General features: G+C 61.0%; 3 gene segments (V, D, J or C); all 3 read left to right on the top strand.

The window, feature by feature from the left end:
• The window catches only part of LOC131835175 (Ig gamma chain C region-like), a 189527-nt gene extending 179854 nt beyond the window's left edge, over positions 1-9673 (top strand). Inside the window, 4 exon segments of the C gene segment in view lie at positions 8025-8315; positions 8591-8647; positions 8761-9084; positions 9196-9673. Coding sequence covers positions 8025-8315; positions 8591-8647; positions 8761-9084; positions 9196-9524 — 1001 coding nt within the window.
• Positions 1-19210, top strand: part of LOC131835172 (Ig alpha-1 chain C region-like) — a 125514-nt gene that overhangs the window by 52521 nt on the left and 53783 nt on the right.
• Positions 1-19210, top strand: part of LOC131835173 (immunoglobulin heavy constant epsilon-like) — a 114583-nt gene that overhangs the window by 53250 nt on the left and 42123 nt on the right.

Here is a 19210-nt window from a genome sequence, read left to right as displayed (position 1 = left end):
CGTCCCCAGAAAAGCACCTCGGCACAGAGCGGACTCCCAGGACCAGGCAGGGCAGGAGAACAGCAGGGAGTCCGCCCTGTGACGGCTGCGCTCGGCCCCCGGGACAGGATCTGAGCTGCACCCACACGCCCCGGTCCTCACGAACGGTCACACAGCTGAGCTGGCACACACACTGCCAAGAAACGTCCCAGGGCCCTGCCTGGAGATATGGAGGGGCCAGCCAGGGTGTCCCTGACCCATTGAGCATAACGGGCCTCCGGGGACCTCAGGCCTCAGCGCCTCGGGAAGCCGGCCATGCTCTGCCAGGCCCTGCTGGCGTTCACACGCATCTGATTTCCCGGGAGGGGTCGACTCCCACTCAGAGCGCCGGCAGCACTCTGCCCACCGGACTCCAGCCTGCAGACGGGCTGGGCAGGGTCAGGCTTAGGGTGGGTCCCGGCAGGGCTGACCCACCCTGGGAGCTGCCACGACCAGGACGTTCGGAAGGTAAAAGCCGGTCCTCTGTGGCCTACAGAGGGGTCACCTGCAACTGCCAGATCCAGGCTGCGGGGCGGAGCTGTGGGGCGGGGGCTGCGGAGTCAGAGCCGAGGGCCCGGCTGGCCTCCTGTGCTGTCCCATAGGGCCTGCTGCACGAGGACCCCCTCGGGCTCTGACATGTCCGTTCCGGGGGTGCCGTCTGGGAGCATTTTCAGAGCCTGTCCTTTGCCTTGGAACCAAGGTGAATATTCCTCAGAACCAAACCCAGAATTTCAACACAGGGAAAGTGCATAGCCTCGCCCGCTTCCTTGCGAAAGGCTATTCTGGAGAGATCGGACCCTGGGAGCTGGGCTGGGGACACTGTGTGGTCTCTGAGGAAGACAGTGCACGGCCATGCCCTCAGCAGGAACTCAGCCTGCCCCGTGCATTGACCGGGGATAGCAGGGCCTGGCACCAAGCTCATCGAGCCTTGTCTTCCCACCAAACGTGCCGCAGATCCTGATGCTCCGTGAGCACCCACAGGCCACACTCTGGCCGGCGGAGTGGGCCGCACCGTGGCCGGGAGCGTGGCCGGGCTCTGTGGCTGGCCACCATCACAGGGGGCCACGCTGGGTCAGCCAGGGGCGTGGGGAGGCTTCGCCTGGGACAGGTCCGCTGCGGGGTCCCCACGACACTCCCTGCACCACAGCGGTGGCCACAGGCATTTTGCAAAGCTGCCACGGAGATATTTCTAGGACAACAGGCTTCCACCTCCCGGCCTGCCCCACGCAGAGGAGCGTGACCCTCCCCAAAAGCCCAGGGGCTGTGTGCCTCTCTGGGGAGGGGGTGCACAAAAAGAGCCACGGCCACATCTCTGAGGTCACGACCTGAGGAGACCTGGCTTCTGTTGAGACTCGGGTGCCAGGCACCACGCAGCCATCCCGGGAAAGCCTAGTGCCACAGTGGGAAGCCCCCGGGGGCCCAAGCCCCAGATGCCAGGAGGAGCCTGGAAAGCTCACGAGCGTGAGTGTGAGCAGAGCGGACTGGAGGGCTCTCCGCCCGCAGACCTCTGACTACAGGCATGAGCACGGGCCCCATGTCACGCGGACCCCACACCAGCAGACCAGCATCTGAAACTTGGACGGGCTTCTGCGGGGGAGCCCCAAGCCCAGGGGAATGACAGGGGATGCAGCACAAGCCTCCCCCACTACCCCCCCCCCGTCTTCCAGGCTCCTGGCACTGCTGGGTGGTGGGGGGGACTTACAGGGCTCCCAGGGGTCCCCATGCAAGGCCTGCATGGTGGTAATGGACAGCCCTGGGCTGCACACTTAGTCCTCCAAGACACAAGAAACAGGGGGTTCCTGTCCTCCGGCACAGCCATTGAGACTCAGCCCACATGCCAGGAGGTGCCGCACACTGTCCCTCAGGGAAAGGGGAGCATCGACCTCACGACCACCAGGAGCTCTGTCCATGCACCGAAGACTTCTCTGTCCTTTACAACACAGGCGTGGCAGGGATACTAGCTTCCCTCTGACGGGGCATAGAGCACCAGCCTTCAGACGGAGCTGGGCCACGGATGGTGGAACAGGAGGACGACATTCTGGGTGGGAGGCATCTTGCTGTGTGGACAGGAAAGTGTGAGGCTGGTCCGCAGGTATGGGTCAGGGGCCACACTGCAGGCTCACAGGGGCACAAGGAGGAGCCCACCAGGGCTGGAGGCACCGCAGGGCTCAGCAGAGAGCAGGTTATGCTGGTCTGCCGGGGAACAGGCAGCAGGCATTTCCCTGCAGGAGGCAGAGAGCAAGGGGAACATGTGTAGAGTTGGGGGGAGGGGAGGATCCTGAGCTCTCCCTGGGGCCCCCGGGCACCCACCACACCCCACCCCCGCACACCCACGTGGCACAGCCTTAGCCGTGTCTGGAGGCCCCCCAGCTCCTCTGAGACAGAAATCACCCAGAAGAAAAGGGAACTTCAGGAAGCAAGCCAAGCCCCTCGGTTTCGATCCTGTTCTTAGTCCTCCAAGGCCGCCTGGAGCCAGGAAGCAGGGCTGTGGGCACAGAGCTCAGCCACAAGGACCAGCGTGTGCCTGGGCCGCGGCAAGGAGGAGACGGTGCAGGCAGGAGCCAGGCTGCGGGGCGGCTCCGTGCACAGCGCCGGCCGCCGGGAGTGGGGTCTGCACGGAGCCAGGGCCGACGGAGTGAGGGGCGACACCAGAACCGGCTGCAGGAGCGGAGGACAGCCCACGCCCTCGGGAGCCCACATGGGAGGCAGGAGCCGCGGAGTGAGCACGGGGCGGCCCGAGGCCCATGGCCCAACCCAGGGCAGGGACGAGAGGGGCGCGGGAGGGGCACACCCACGCCAACGCTGCGGGACACACCAGACGCAGACGAAGAGGGGCCAGGACCGGGCCCTTCAAGGATGGTGACGGGAGATGGGCAGAAGCCTGAGGGTTGCCGTTCACCACCTGTGCTGGGAGTCCGGGCTGGGCCATCCTGAGTCACAGCAGGATCGAGGCAAGGATGGGCGGAGGGGTCTGAGGGGAGGACACAGGGAGGGGCTGGCCCAGCCCCGGGGAGGAAGAGGCCTCCAGGTGGTCCTGACCACCCAAGGGAGCCCGCTCAAGCCCCAGGGCTGGGTCGGAGTGTTGTCCACGGGGCCGAGGTGGCCTCAGATGAGCAGCAAGTGAGAGCAGGACAAGGGGGTAGGGCTGCCGGGGCTCCCATGTGCTCCGAGCCCAGGGTAAGGTGCCGTGGCTCCCATGTGCTCCGAGCCCAGTGGGCAGCACAGGGGCTGAGCAGGGAGCTCAACGTGCTCCAGGAGCCCAGGGGCTGAAGCTCAGAGGCCAAACCTGGGCTAAAGGGTCTGGGACAGGCAGCAGGGCAGGGGAAGCACTAGGGACACACAGAGGTCTGGGGCTCCAGACCTGGGTGAGAGATCGCAGGGCATGTGCGGCAGAAGGCTGCTGTAGTCGAAGAGTCCACGGCCAGTGGCACAGCAGGTACAGCTGAGCAGGAACAGGGATGGTTACAGAAGCAGGAGGTGGCCCAGGGGCTCAGGAGAGCCTGTGCAGGTGAGCAGGGGCAGGGGGAGAGCAGGAGGGGCAGGAGCTGCCCCAGGGGCTCAGGGGAGCAGGGAGAGCTTGTGCAGATGAGCAGGGGCAGGGGGAGAGCTAGAAGGGCAAGGGGTAGCCCTAGGGGCTCAGGGGAGCTGTCGGTGCTTATGCAGGTGAGCAGGGGCTGGGGAAGAGCAGGAGGGGCAGGGGGTTGCCCCAGGGGCTCAGGGGAGCTGTCCTTGCTTGTGCAGGGGAGCAGGGGCAGGGGGAGAGCAGGAGGGGCAGGGGCTGCCCCAGGGTCAGGAGAGCTGTCCTTGCTTGTGCAGGTGAGCAGGGGCAGGGGGAGAGCAGGAGGGGCAGGAGCTGCCCCAGGAGCTCAGGGGAGCTGGCAGAGCTTGTGTAGGTGAGCAGGGGAAGGGGGAGAGCAGGAGGGGCAGGGGCTGCCCCAGGGGCTCAGGGAACAGCAGAGCTTGTGCAGGTGAGCAGGGGCAGGGGGAGAGCTGGAGGGGCCAGGGGCTGTCCCAGGGGTCAGAGGAGCTGTCGGTGCTTGTGCAGGTGAGTAGGGGCTGGGGGAGAGCTGGCGGAGCAGGGGCTGCCCCAGGGGCTCAGGGGAGCTGGGAGTGCTAGAGCAGGTAAGCAGGGGCAGGGGGAGAGAAGGAGGGGCAGGGCAGCCCCAGGGGCTCAAGGAGCAGGTAGAGCTTGTGCAGGTGAGCAGGGGCAGGGGAAGAGCAGGAGGGGCAGGGGGCTGCCCCAGGGGCTCAGGGGAGTTGTTGGTGCTTGTGCAGGTGAGCAGGGGCAGGGGGAGAGCAGGAGGGACAGGGGCTGCGCCAGGGGCTCAGGGGAGCTGGGAGAGCTTGTGCAGGTGAGCAGGGGCAGGGGGAGAGCTGAAGGGGCAGGGGGTGCCCCAGGGGCTCAGGGAGCAGCAGAGCTTGTGCAGGTGAACAGAGGCAGGGGGAGAACAGGAGGGGCAGGGGGAGAGCTGGAGGGGCAGGCGCTGCCCCAGGGGCTCAGGGGAGCTGGGAGAGCTAGTGCAGGTGAGCAGGGGCAGGGGGAGAGCAGGAGGGTCAGGGGCTGCCCCAGGGGCTCAGAGGAGCTGGCAGAACTTGTGCAGGTGAGCAGGGTCAGGGGGAGAGCAGAAGGGGCAGGGGCTGCCCCATGGGCTAGGGGAGCTGGCAGAGCTTGTGCAGGTGAGCAGGGGCAGGGGGAGAGCAGGAGGGGCAGGGGCTGCCCCATGGGCTAGGGGAGCTGGCAGAGCTTGTGCAGGTGAGCAGGGGCAGGGGGAGAGCAAGAGGGGCAGGGGCTGCCCCAGGGGCTCAGGGGAGCTGGCAGAGCTTGTGCAGGTGAGCAGGGGCAGGGGGAGAGCAGGAGGGGCAGGGGCTGCCCCAGGGGCTCAGGGGAGGTAGGAGAGCTTGTGCAGGTGAGCAGGGGCAGGGGGAGAGCATGAGGGTCAGGGGGCTGTCCCAAGGGCTCAGGGGAGCTGGCTGAGCTTGTGCAGATGAGCAGGGCAGGGGGAGAGCAGAAGGGGCAGGAGGTGCCCCAGGGGCTCAGGGAGCCGCAGAGCTTGTGCAGGTAAGCAGGGGCAGGGGGAGAGCTGGAGGGGCCAGGGGCTGTCCCAGGGGTCAGGGGAGCTGGCAAGCTTGTGCAGGTGAGCAGGGGCAGGGGGAGAGCAAGAGGGTCAAGGGGCTGCCCCAGGGGCTCAGGGGAGCTGGCAGAGCTTGTGCAGGTGAGCAGGGGCAGGGGGAGAGCAGGAGGGGCAGGGGGCTGCCCCAGGGGCTCAGGGGAGTTGTTGGTGCTTGTGCAGGTGAGCAGGGGCAGGGGGAGAGCAGGAGGGGCAGGGGCTGCTGCAGGTGCTGATGCAAGTGAGCAGGGGCCGGGGGAGAGCAGGAGGGTCAGGGGCTGCCCTAGGGGCTCAGAGGAGCTGTGGGTGCTTGTGCAGGAGAGCAGGGGGAAAGCAGGAGGGGCAGGGGCTGCCCCAGGGGCTCAGGGGAGCAAGGAGAACTATGCAGAGGAGCAGGGGCACGGGAAGACCAGGAGGGGCAGGGGGCTGTCCCAGGGGTCAGGGGAGCTGTCAGTGCTTGTGCAGGTGAGCATGGGCAGGGGGAGAGCTAGAAGGGCAGGGGGTTGCCCTAGGGGCTCAGGGGAGCTGTAGGTGCTTATGCAGGTGAGCAGGGGTAGGGGGAGAGCAGGAGCGGCAGGGGTTTGCCCCAGGGGATCAGGGGAGCAAGGAGAGCTTGTGCAGGTGAGCAGGGCAGGGGGAGAGCAGAAGGGGCAGGAGGTGCCCCAGGCGCTCAGGGAGCAGCAGAGCTTGTGCAGGTGAGCAGGGGCAGCGGGAGAGCAGGAGGGGCAGGGGCTAGTGCAGGGGCTCAGGGGAGCTGGGAGAGCTTGTGCAGTTGAGCAGGGGCAGGGAGAGAGCAGGAGGGACAGGGGCTGCCCCAGGGGCTCATGGGAGCTGGGAGAGCTTGTGCAGGTGAGCAGGGCAGGGGGAGAGCAGAAGGGGCAGGAGGTGCCCCAGGGGCTCAGGGAGCAGCAGAGCTTGTGCAGGTGAGCAGGGGCAGTGGGAGAGCAGGCGGGGCAGGGGCTAGTGCAGGGGCTCAGGGGAGCTGGGAGAGCTTGTGCAGGTGAGCAGGGGCAGGGGGAGAGCAGGAGGGGCCAGGACTTGCCCCAGGGGCTCAAGGGAGCTCTCAGTGCTTTTGCAGGTGAGCAGGGGCAGGGGGAGAGCAGGAGGGGCAGGGGCTGCCCTAGGGGCTCAGAGGAGCTGTGGGTGCTTGTGCAGGAGAGCAGGGGGAAAGCAGGAGGGGCAGGGGCTGCCCCAGGGGCTCAGGGGAGCAAGGAGAACTATGCAGAGGAGCAGGGGCACGGGAAGACCAGGAGGGGCAGGGGGCTGTCCCAGGGGTCAGGGGAGCTGTCAGTGCTTGTGCAGGTGAGCATGGGCAGGGGGAGAGCTAGAAGGGCAGGGGGTTGCCCTAGGGGCTCAGGGGAGCTGTAGGTGCTTATGCAGGTGAGCAGGGGTAGGGGGAGAGCCAGGGGTAGGTAGGAGGGGCCAGGAGTTGCCCCCAGGAGCTCCGGGGAGCTGTCAGTGCTTATGCAGGTGAGCAGGGGCTGGGGAAGAGCAGGAGCGGCAGGGGTTTGCCCCAGGGGCTCAGGGGAGCAAGGAGAGCTTGTGCAGGTGAGCAGGGGCAGGGGGAGAGCAGGAGGGGCCTGGACTTGCCCCAGGGGCTCAAGGGAGCTCTCAGTGCCTGTGCAGGTGAGCAGGGGCAGGGGGAGAGCAGGAGGGTCAGGGGCTGCCCTAGGGGCTCAGAGGAGCTGTGGGTGCTTGTGCAGGAGAGCAGGGGGAGAGCAGGAGGGGCAGGGGCTGCCCGGGGATCCCCGGGGGAGGAAGGCAGGACTCTCGGGCGGAGCTCTGGGCTTCCGGGCACCGTCAGCGGCAACATACAGAGACTCCGAGGGCAAGAGCCTGCGGAGCATCCCTGCCCTCGGGGACAGTGGCCTGGCATCTGGGGCCCGGTGGACAAGGTAGGGTGGAAAGTCTGGCCAAGGTGGGAAGGTCTCTGGGAGGAAGACCCAGGGTGGCACCTTTGAGGGGACGAGGGGAACCCGTTCTTTGGTCCCGGGGTGGGAGCCCTGTTCTTGAGGCTCGAGGGGCCGAGGTGCAGAGGAGGTGGACATGTCACACCCGGTGGGGAGGCCCGGCGCAGCGGACCCAGTGGAGGAGAGAGCATGGGGCCTGAGCGGAGCTTGACGCAGGGCAGCCAGCCGGGGTGTGGGCGGGAGCAGGGCCAGAGGGGAGACGCCTGGCTGGGACCAGGGCTCTGAGATGCTCTGAGGGGCTGGTCCCACCCAGGAGAGGACAGCCAGGACAGCCAGGGAGAGGACCCTCCATGCTGAGGGCCAACAGGCTCGGGACAATGTCGGCTGAAGGACTCCGTGGACAGCAAGGAGCTGGACAGGCCCCAGAGCGGGGATGGCCCAGGGACCCTGGCTGGGCTGACCCTCAGTGAACTCGGGAGGCCATGCCACGGAGGCCTGAGGAGGGTCCGGTGGGTTCGGGGCAGGGACGGGGCCCGGGGCCCGGCTGCTTGGGCTGCAGAGCCGACCCAGAAGACGTGGGGCCTGGAGGGACAGGCGCGGTGCGTGGACGTTTCCGCCGGTCCAAGGCACAATCCGGTGGGGACAGCAGGGCAGTGGGCTCAGGGGGCCAGCAGGAGCCAGCTGCGAGCAGGGGCCCCAGGTCAGGGCTCAGACAGGCTTGGTCAGGCCGGACTCCCAGAGGAAGCCTGAGTGGGGACCCCGGGCCAGAGGCCCAGGAGACTCTGACCCAGGTGGTCACCGGGCCCTGACCAGGCCGATGAGTCCAGCACCTGTGGCCGCAGAGAGCCAGGCCAGGCGGCTGGTCTGCAGACGTCCAGGAAGCACATGGGTGCTGGGCCCTGGACGCCCCACACCTGGGCACCTGCTGTCCTGCCCTGACCGTCGCAGGGCTGAGACCCTGGCGGTCACACAACCTCCTCTCTTGCAGCTTCCACCACGGCCCCATCGGTTTTCCCACTGGCCCCCAGCTGCGGGGCCACCCCCGGATCCACAGTGGCCCTGGCCTGCCTGGTGTCCGGCTACTTCCCTGAGCCTGTCACTGTGTCCTGGAACTCCGGCTCCTTGACCAGCGGTGTGCACACCTTCCCGTCTGTCCTGCAGTCCTCGGGTCTCTACTCTCTCAGCAGCATGGTGACCGTGCCCTCCAGCAGGTGGCCCAGCGACACCTTCATCTGCACCGTGGCCCACCCAGCCAGTAACACCAAGGTGGACAAGAGAGGTGAGAGAATGGGCCTCAGGGAGGGTGTCCACTGGGACACAGGCCCGGTCTCCTGGCCAGCCTGGACCCCAGGGCTCAGGGGAGGCACCACTGGCTGCCTCACCTGCAGGCCTCCCAATTCACGGAGGAGATCCTCTGGGTGTTGGCGTCCAGTGGTTTACCCCCCACTCCAGTCCCTGGGCTGGGAACCGGCCAAGACTTGGCCATCACCTGTGCCCACCCCAACCTGTGCCCAGCCCAGACACCCAGTAATGCCCCGTCTGCTCTCTCTGCAGTGACCCAAAGAGGACCTCCTGACACTGACCCATGCAAAAAATGTCCCCAACCTCCAGGTGAGTCAACAGGCCTTTCCCTGCACCCCAAGCAGAAGGCCTGGTGAGGGCAATGGATGTTCAAGAGGAAGGCCACCCACGATCTGACCCCTGTGCTCTGTCTCCCTCACTAGCATGTGATATGCTCGGAGGACCTTCAGTCTTCATGTTCCCCCCGAAACCCAAGGACACTCTCTCCATTTCCCGAACCCCCGAGGTTACATGCATGGTGGTGGACCTGGAAGACCCTGAGGTCCAGATCAGCTGGTTTGTGGACAACCAGGAGGTGCACGCGGCCAAGACGAATTCGCGTGAGCAGCAGTTCAACAGCACCTTCCGTGTGGTCAGTGTCCTCCCCATCCAGCACCAGGACTGGCTCAAGGGGAAGGTCTTCAAGTGCAAGGTCAACAACAAAGCTCTCCCATCCCCCATTGAGAGGACCATCTCCAAGGCCAGAGGTGAGCAGCAGCGGGGCTGGGGTGCAGGGAGGGTCAAAGAGGGGGCCTTGCAGACCAAGCACAGCCCTCCACGCTCCGAGTGACCATCTGTGCTGACCTCTGGCCTCACAGGGGAACCCCATCAGCCCAGAGTGTATGTCCTGCCCCCACCCCGGGACGAGATGAGCAGGAACACCATCAGTGTGACCTGCCTGGTCAAAGACTTCTACCCACCTGACATCGATGTGGAGTGGCAGAGCAACGGCCGTCAGTTACCAGAGGCCAGTGTCCGAACAACCCCGCCCCAGCTGGATGCAGACGGCAGCTACTTCCTCTACAGCAAGCTCTCCGTGGACAAGGCGCACTGGCAGCGGGGAGACACCTTCACGTGTGCGGTGCTGCATGAAGCCCTACACAACCATCACACGCAGAAGTCCATCTCCCAGTCTCCGGGTAAATGAGCAGCACAGCCGGCCCCGCAGCAAGCCCCCCACCCACAGGCTCTTGGAGTCCCACGAGGACGCCGGAGCCCCCACCCCTGTGTACGTACCTCCCGGGCAGGCGCCCCTGCGTGAAATAAAGCACCCAGCACTGCCCTGGGACCCAGCGACGCTGTCATGGTTCTTTCCGAGGCAGAGCTCAGGACACACGGGTCTCTGGGCGGCAGGGACAGCCCGGCTCCGAGGCCAAGGGGTCACCGTTGGTGGGAGAGAGCGGGTCCCACGGGGGCCGGGACTCCGAGTGGGCAGGTCTGCGCAGGCTGCCACCGCATGTGGCCAGGAGTCGCCTGAGGCAGGAGAGGGGACTTTGCCAGAGGTGGCCGCCACTCCGGGCCCTCCCTGCCACCAGGAGCTACCCGGGGCTGCAGCGTGTGTTCAGGGATCCCAGAAGCCCCTCCGGAGCCCTCAGGGGAACGAGCGCACACTCTTTCCCACTTCTGTACCAGCCCAGGTTCTGGGGGACGCTGGCCTGTCCTCCGGCCCTGGGCCCCTGGGCCTCCCGAGACTCTGCGTGGTTGCTCTGGGCCAACACAGAGGCCGCGCCTCACCCGTCTGTGGGGACGGGCCCTCTTTTGCCCTCAGGCACTCCACAAACAGGCTCCTGCCCTCTCCCAGGTGTGGGGGTCCTGCCTGGGGCCAGGCCTATCCACTCGTGGGGACCCTCAACCTCGAACCCCAAAGGGGCAGAGTCAGGTGGCCCTGAGCTGCCATGGAAGGGACCATCCCAGATGCCCACCTGGACCCTGAGTCCAGACCCACTGACAACAAGCCCATCCCACGGAGCAGCCCCATCTTCGCACACGCGATCACACACGCACGCATGCGGCATACACACATGTGCGTGCACACAGCCACACGTGTGTGCACACCCGCATTGCTGCATGCTTACATGCCTGTGCATATGCACATGTGTACACCCGTGTGTGCACACGAGCACTGCGCCCACAGGCACGCACGCTCGTGTGCACTACAGACGCACGTGTGCACACTCGTGTGCACCACAGACACACGTGTGCGCGCGCGCACCGGCATGCACGCTCGTGTGCACCACAGACACACGTGTGCACACACACCAACATGCACGTACACACACAGGCCTCACACGGGCCAACCTGCATGGGCCCAGACCAGAGCCGGCCTTGGGAACCCTCACCATGGACGCCAGCCTGATCCACACCCCCTCCAGCACCCGTCGGCTTCTCAGCAGCTCATCCACACACTGACCACACTGACCTGCCCCCCCCAGGCACTGCACCCCTCCCAACATCCACAAAACCCCACACCCAGCTTGTCCTGATGCTCCCACCCACTCCTTCTCGCGGACACCCCCCGACACTGACCAGCCCTTCCCTGGGCTCTCCAACCTCCCCCCACCTTCTGGACCTGGCGCCTTCCCCCAGGAGGGTCCCAGCACAGGGCAGAGCAGAGAGGGAGGGGGTCCCCCAAGGACCAGACCCAAGCTGGAGAGCCGGGGGTGCTAAGGCTGGCGCCTGAGGTGGCAGAGGGCTGTGACTGTCCCCCAGGGAATCACCCCTGGGGCAGGCACGACACTGACCACCCCCTTCCTGTCCAGAGCTGCTCCTGGACGACAGCTGTGCCGAGGACCAGGATGGGGAGCTGGACGGGCTGTGGACCACCATCTCCATCTTCATCACCCTCTTCCTGCTCAGCGTGTGCTACAGCGCCACTGTGACCCTCTTTAAGGTGGGCGTCCCCACACGTCCCCTCACCGCAGCCTGCTGTCCCCGTGCTGTCCCCACACTATCCACGTGCTGCCCCCATCTGTCCACACGCTGTCCACATGCTGTCCACACGCTGTCCACACGCTGTCCCCATACTGTCCCCACACTTTCCTCACAGTGACCTCATGTTGTCCAAGCACTGTCCACACACTGTCCCCAGCCTACCCCCAGCCTATCTCTGTGCTGCCCCCCTGATGTCCCAGTGCTGTCCCCATGCTGTCCTCACACTGTTCCCTCACTGACACACACTGTCCCCGTGTTGTCCTCACACTGTTCCCACGTTGTCCCCACACTGTCCACTCGCTATCCCCTCACTGACCCAAAAGTGGCCCCACCCTGTCCCCACGTTGACTCCATGCTGTCCCTATGCTGTCCCCAAGCTGTCTTCACACTGTCCACTACATGTCCCCTTGCAATCCCTATACAGTCCCTACGCTGACCTCACACTCTATCCTCCCTGTCCCCTTACTGTCTCCACACTGACCCCACATGTCCCCTCACTGTCCACATGCAGTCCCTTCACATCCCCATGCTGTCTGTCCCCACACTGTCCTCAGACTGTCCCCAGATGATGGCCCAGTGTCTCCACACTGTCCCCGTGATGACCCCATACGGTCCCATCACGGCCCCCACAGTCCCCAGCTGTTTCCATGCTGTCCACACATTGTCCTCTCACTGTCCCATCACTGTCCCCATGATAACCCCTATTGTCCCCAGACTGTGCCCATGATGACTCCTGTTTCCTCACTGTCCGCACACCGTCCAGTGGCTGTCCCCACACTGTCCCCTCGCTGTCCCCTCGTTGTCCGCATGCCGTCCCCACCAGGACCCCCAGCCCCCTAGTGGTCCCGGGGGTGGGGCCCAGCTCCGGCGGGCGGCGGTGGGCGGTCCCGGGGGTCCCGGCCACGCTCACGCCTTCCCCCGCCCGCTGCAGGTGAAGTGGATCTTCTCCTCGGTGGTGCAGCTGAAGCACACGATCGTCCCCGACTACAGGAACATGATCGGCCAGGGGGCCTAGGGCCGGTCCTCGTGGCGGGTGTCCAGGGCCGCCCTCGACACCCCACGGGAACCGGCTGCATCGGTTCGTGCCGCTTGGCCTGCTGCCAGGCCTGCCCCTCTGACCTCCCAGCGTGCCACCCTCTGACCTCACAGCCGCCCTGGACCCGACCTCCACCCTCAGGGTTGCCGGGCACCGTGGGCTGCACCCTGCCCCTGACGCCCCGTTTGGAGACCCCACCGGACGGCAGGCTGCGCCCCCAATCTGAGTGATGGACACTGCCCACCCCTCCTTGGCAGCCACCAAGTTACTGCCGGGGCCGCGTGGACACTGACCCATCAGGGCAGGATGGCCCTCACCAGCACGACCCGCGGTCACGTGCACGGTCATCCTGGAGGTCGCAGAGGACTGGCAGTCCCAGCGTCCATCTGGGCAGGGACCGGCCTCCATGCAAACCCCGTCCAGGCCGGGCTCCAGGAGGCAGGACATGTTGTCCAGAGCAGGCATGTTGTCTCAGATCCTGAGGAGCCCACGGGCCACCATCACCCCACAGAGGGGCTTCCGGTGTGCCACGAATGGTCAGTCAGACCTTCTCCACTGGAGGAGATGCGCAGAGGAAGGCCCAGGCCTGTGGCCACTGCAGGAGCCCCCCGGGGACAGGGGAAGGAGTGACAGCAGCCAGACTGGCCTCCTGCAGAGGGGCCTGGTGACCTGGTCCCCACACGGGTGGGACGCAGCCTCAGTGGTCAGAGCTGGGCAGGTGCGGAGAGGCCAGGACAGCAGGCCCAGCCTGCACCCTCCTGGGACCAGGACCCGAGTCACACTGGGCAGAAATGCCTGCTTGCTCCGGGCAGCTGGGGGCAGAGACAAGACGACCAGAGAGAGTGCCCGCGGCCTTGGGGCCCGACCCAGGCGGACGCCTAGGCCTGGTTCTCCGCCCGGCCATTGAACGAGTGCCCGATCGGAGCCCCGACACAGGAGAGACGACCTCGCAGGGGAGGAGAAGCAGGGCCCCCATGCCCCTGGGAGAGAACGCACACCCGTCACTCAGAGGACACACGCTGCTGTAGCTTGGGTAGCTTGATTTCTTCTTGTGAAATTTCTGGAGCGTGGAAATGTCCTTTACTGTTTTTTCTCTTTTTCTTTAACGACAATAAAATATCCTGAAAAATTCCATAACGTGCGGGGAAAGTCTTCCTGTGTTCATGCTCCTGGTGAAATCCCCGCCTGGCCACACCGTGCTTTGGCTCCCTCCCGCCATGGGGGGCAGGACCCCCAGAGCCCAGGCACTCCCGGTGGGTGAGGAAGGCATCCAGGAACAGTGCAGGCCCAGGGGCCACCTGGGGTGGGTGCAGGAGGGGCTGCCGGCCCCGGCCGGCCGTGGACAGAAGCAAGAGGCATGTGTTGGGTGTGTATTAGCCAGCGTGGGCGGCCAGACCAAAGAGCCACCGTCTGGCGGCTTCAACCACATGCGTTTCCGTTTTCACAATCCGGGACGCCAGCGGGAGAGACGCAGACCTCGCCTGGGGCCTCTGTCCCTGTGCTCACATGGCCAGCCCTCTGTGCATGTCTGTGTCCTCATCATCTGCTCTTACAAGAACAAGAGGCCGTCCTGCGGGTCAGCCACACTGGACTGGATGAATGACCTCCTTCTTCCCTGTCACCTCTCCAAAGTCCCCGTCTCTAAATACCATCACATGCCAAGGTCCTGGGGCAAGGCTTCAAGTCTTGAGTTTGGGGTGGGGGTGGGAGGTCGGGGTACCAGGTGGTGGGTATTAGAGAGGGCACGGATTGCATGGAGCACTGGGTGTGGTGCAAGAACAATGAATACTGTTATGCAGAAAAAAATAAATAATTTTTTTTTTTTAAGTAAGGAAATCATGCCATTTACAATCGATTAGCCTTGAGGGTATTACGCTAGCTGAGATAAGTCTTCACTTATACTCACTTATACTCAATGATCTCACTTATATCTGGAATTAAGATTTAAAAAACAAAACAACTTCACAGATACAACATAGTGGTGGTTCCAGGGTTGGGGGGGGGGGGGTGGGCAAAAATGGATGCATATGGTCAAGGAATGTACAAATTTCCAGTATAAAAGTCAGTCAGTCAAGGGGATGTTCATGTACAGCACAGTAATTATACGTGACACTGTGTTGTGTCTTTGAAAGTGGCAAAGATGGTGAAGCCTAAAAGTCACCAGGAGGATAAAAAGTTCTCAGAAGAAAAAAAAAAAAAAAAAAAGACTTGAATTTGGGGGACGTGATTTAGGTTGCCCACAGGACAGAAAGCAGGTGTCCAGAACATTCCAACCCTCAGGGACCCTGGAGGCTCCAGGCTAATGCCCTCAGTGCCTCAGTACCCTCAGCACCACACCCTCTGTCCCCTTCACCCTACATTTCTACCTAGAAGCCAGTTGGCCAATGGGCCACACCGGCTGCCCAGCCCCCTCTTCCTCTCGGTCCCAGGGCGACCCCCACCCCCATCTCCTGGACCACAGGTCAGCCTCCATCCCACCTGCCTCACGTGGCAATGCCAGCATCTCCCACAACTGGGGACCCCGTGCCCTCCTGGATGAGCACCAGGCCCTTGGCGCAACTATGCCCTCACCCTCAGGGCTAGAATGCCGACTCGGTGAAAACGACCTCCCACCAGCCACTGAGGCTCCCACCTGCGACCTTCCGATATTGTCCTACAACATGGAACCAATAGAAGGTGGATGAGAGGTAGGAGATAGAGACCCAGAGTAACAGAACCGGGAGGAAGGAGAAGAGAGGTAAGGCATAGAGACACGACCCTACAAGTGCAGCTGAACTAAGCTAGAGGCACACGCATCGACCTAGAGGGACTCCTTTCCAGGAACTGGCTCATTGCCTGTGGGCGTCAACCAGCACATCGGGAACCTGCAGGGCCACCCAGCAGCCTGGAATCTCAGGCAGGAGCTAACACTGCAGTCTTGGGGCAGAACTCCTTCTTCTCCAGGAACCCTCGGGCTTTGTTCTTCAGTCCCTCGACTGCTTGGATGAGGCCCACCCACATTACGGAGGACCACGTCCTCTCCCTGAAGTGCACTGATTTCCCTGCCCAGGTAGGATGCTGTCTGCTTGAATAGCCTGGCTGGGTGAGCACGGGGCACCGACGGTCACTCAGACCTCCTCTCGCTCCGTGCTCACAATGCGAGAGCTGGGGCCACGGTCACTGTCTTACCTGGAAGAAACTGCAGCCTTGGAGAGCCTCAGCCCCTGCCTGCGGGGAGGGTGCCAGAGTTTGCACCATGTCGTCTGCCCCCAGTGCTCATGCACTGTCCACACTACGTCTTGGAGGGGCAGCAGAACAAACTCCTGATCCGATCCCTGCCTTTGGGGACAGTCACAGCCCCCCATACAACCCTCACAAACTTCCTGAAGCCCATGAGCCCTTAGGCTCCGCAGGTTGCACCAATGTGAGACCTGAGGTGAACCTTCTACTGCCTCCTGACCTCCTAGAAGCTCTCTACCCTAAGCATCAACTCAAACACACACCTGTCAGCTTCTCCTATTCCTATGCCCACACCTCTAACTGCATCCCACACATGTACACCCCTACCAGCAGGCTCCTGGGACCCAGCTGGTCCCACCCTCCTCCCTCACTTGGAGGGAACCATCTGTCCACCTGACCCTTGCATACCAAGTGTGACATCCACGGGCCCAAGTTACAGAATCATCAGTGTTGGGATGAGGGAAGGATGGATGGACTGAAGGTTTGTATCCCAAAATTTGTGTTTGAAATCCTAACCCTAAGCGTGATGGTGTTAGGAGGTGAGGCTTTCAGTGACCTGGGGTCATGAGGGTTCAGTCCCAAAAATGGGATGAGTGCCCTTATGAAAAAGGGAGCTCCCTTGCCACTCCCACCATGAGAAGAAGCAGAAGGAAGATACAGTCCATGAGCTGGGAAGCAGGCCTCCAAGGACACTATGTTTGAATGGACCTGATAGGGGATCTCCAGCTTCCAGACCTCTGAGACACAAAGTCCCTTGTCCGTATGCCTGTGGTCACTGACATAGCAGCCAAATATGCTGACACATGAGTCATATGGACATGTGGACCTGGACAAATGGTTGTCTCTGAGGCCCCCTGGCCTGGTTACCCAACCCCAGGACCCAGGTCAGCCAACCAGCATAGAGGTGCTTTGAATTTGACAATTTTCAGAGACTATGAGACAGAATTCTCAAGAATAAAAGAAACTAGAGAAAACAGATGAGATATAAGACACAGAGACACACAGTAACAAAACTAAGAGGACGTACAGCAAAGGTAAGAGATACAGACTCACACTAACAGAACCTAGAGTAGACAGAAGACAAGTAAAAGATAGAGACCCACAGTAACAGAATATAGAGGACACAGATGAGAAGTAAAAGTTAGGGAGGAACCGATAGTAACAGAACCAAGAGAAGATAGAAGACAAGTAGGAGATAGAAGCACACAGTTACAACACCTAGAGGAGACAGAATACAGGTAAGAGAAAGAGACCCACAGTAAAAGAACAAAGAGGAGAGAAATGGGAGTTAAGAGATAGAGACCCACAGTAACAGCACCTAGAAGAGACAGAAGGGAGATAAGAAATAGAGAACCACAGTAACAGAATCTAAAGGAGAGAGAACACAGGAAAGAAAGACCCATAGTAATAGACCCAAGAAGAGACAGAATACAGGTAGGAGATTGAGACCCACAGCAAAAGAACCAAGAGGAGGGATATGGGAGGTAAGAGATAGAGACCCACTGTAGGAGGGGGGGGCAAGATGGCAGAGGAATAGAGGACTCCATTTCAACCAGTCTCTTGAATTTAGCTGGATATCTACCAAACCAACATGACACCTGTGAAGTCAGCTTGAGGTGTAAGAATAGATATCTGGGGAGGAGTAACAGGCTGAGACTACTTCATCTAGCAGGAGATCAGCTAGATAGCTTATCTAAAAATTGCAAACACCTGAAAATCCATCCGCAGATTGAACAGAAGAAGAACAGCAATTCTGGAAACAGAAAAACAACCACATTCTGAAAGGTAGGACCGGTGGAGAAGGGAATCCAAAGCGACGGGAAGATAGACCCCGGGGGGAGGGACTGGCTCCCGGCAAGCGGCAGAGCAACGGAGCACAAAATCAGGACTTTTAAAAGTCTGTTCCGCTGAGGGACATTGCTCCAGAGGCTAAACCGGGGCGAAGCTCACGCGGGGTCAGCGTGGCCTCAGGTCCCGCAGGGTCACAGAAGGATCGGGGTGTCTGAGTGTCGCAGAGCTTGCGGGTATTGGAACGGAAAAGCCGGCTGCAAAGACAGAGCCGACAGTAAGCTCGCAGGCTCGGTGAGCTCGGAGCGCGGCCGGAGGTCAGGCAGACGGGAGTAACTGGGCGCTGTTCTCTGAGGGCGCACTGAGGAGTGGGGCCCTAGGCTCTCGGCTCCTCTGGGCCAGGCTGAAGACCAGGAGGCCGCCATGTGTATTCCCGTCCTCCAGAACTCTACGGAAAGCGCTCAGGGAACAAAAGCTCCTGAAAGCAAACCCGAGCGGATTACTCAGCCCAGCCCCTGATAAGGGCGGTGAAATTCTGCCTGGGGCAGACACTTGAGAATCACTACACCAGGCCCCTCCCCCAGAAGATCAACAAGAAATCCAGCCGAGACCAAGTTCACCTACCAAGGAGTGCGGTTTCAATACCAAGGAGAGCAGCAGAATTCCAGAGAAGGAGAAAGCAAAGCACAGAACTCATGGCTTTCTCCCTGTGATTTTTTTTTAGTCTTGCAGTTAATTTAATTTTTTTCTTTTTTAATTTTTTTCTCTTCTTCTGCTAAAATTTTTATTAACTTTTATCCTTTGCTTTTTTAATGATTTTTAATTGGTTTATCTAATATATATTTTTTTCATTTTTATATTATTTCCTTATTCATTTTCTTCTTTTAATTGTTTCTTTTCTTTTTTTCTTTTTTTTTTTTTTTCTGAAACTCTTTTTATCCCCTTTCTCCCCCCTCACAATTTGGGATCTCCTCTGATTTGGTTAAAGCATATTTTCCTGGGGTTGTTCCCACCCTTTTAGTTTTTTTCCTGCTCCTTCATGTACTCTCATCTGGACAAAATGACAAGGCGGGAAAACTCACCACAAAATAAAGAACAAGAGGCAGTACCGAAGGCTAGGGACCTAATCAATACAGACATTGGTAATATGTCAGATCTAGAGGTCAGAATGACAATTCTCAAGGTTCTAGCCAGGCTCGAAAAAGGCATGGAAGGTATTAAAGAAATGCTCTCGGGAGATATAAAAGCCCTTTCTGGAGAAATAAAAGAACTAAAATCTAACCAAGTTGAAATCAAAAAAGCTATAAATGAGGTGCAATCAAAAGTGGAGGTTCTCACTGCTAGGATAAATGAGGCAGAAGAAAGAATTAGCAATATAGAAGACCAAATGACAGAGAATAAAGAAGCTGAGCAAAAGAGGGACAAACAGCTACTGGACCATGAGGGGAGAATTCGAGGGATAAGTGACACCATAAGACGAAACAACATTAGAATAACTGGGATTCCAGAAGAAGAAGAAAGAGAGAGGGGAGCAGAAGGTATACTGGAGAGAATTATTTGGGAGAATTTCCCCAATATGGCAAAGGGAACGAGCATCAAAATTCAGGAGGTGAAGAGAATGCCCCTCAGAATCAATAAGAATAGGTCCACACCTCGTCACCTAATAGTAAAATTTACAAAGAGAAAATCCTGAAAGCAGCCCAGGAAAAGAAGTCTGTAACATACAATGGTAAAAATATTAGATTGGCAGCTGACTTATCCACAGAGACCTGGCAGGCCAGAAAGAGCTGGCATGATATTTTCAGAGCATTAAACGAGAAAAACATGCAGCCAAAAATACTATATCCAGCTAGGCTATC

This window comes from Mustela lutreola, chromosome 7 (assembly GCF_030435805.1).
Source record: "Mustela lutreola isolate mMusLut2 chromosome 7, mMusLut2.pri, whole genome shotgun sequence".
NCBI classification, from domain to species: domain Eukaryota; kingdom Metazoa; phylum Chordata; class Mammalia; order Carnivora; family Mustelidae; genus Mustela; species Mustela lutreola.
The sequence above is the reverse complement of the archived record's forward strand: the minus strand, read 5'-3'. Positions and strand labels throughout refer to the sequence as shown.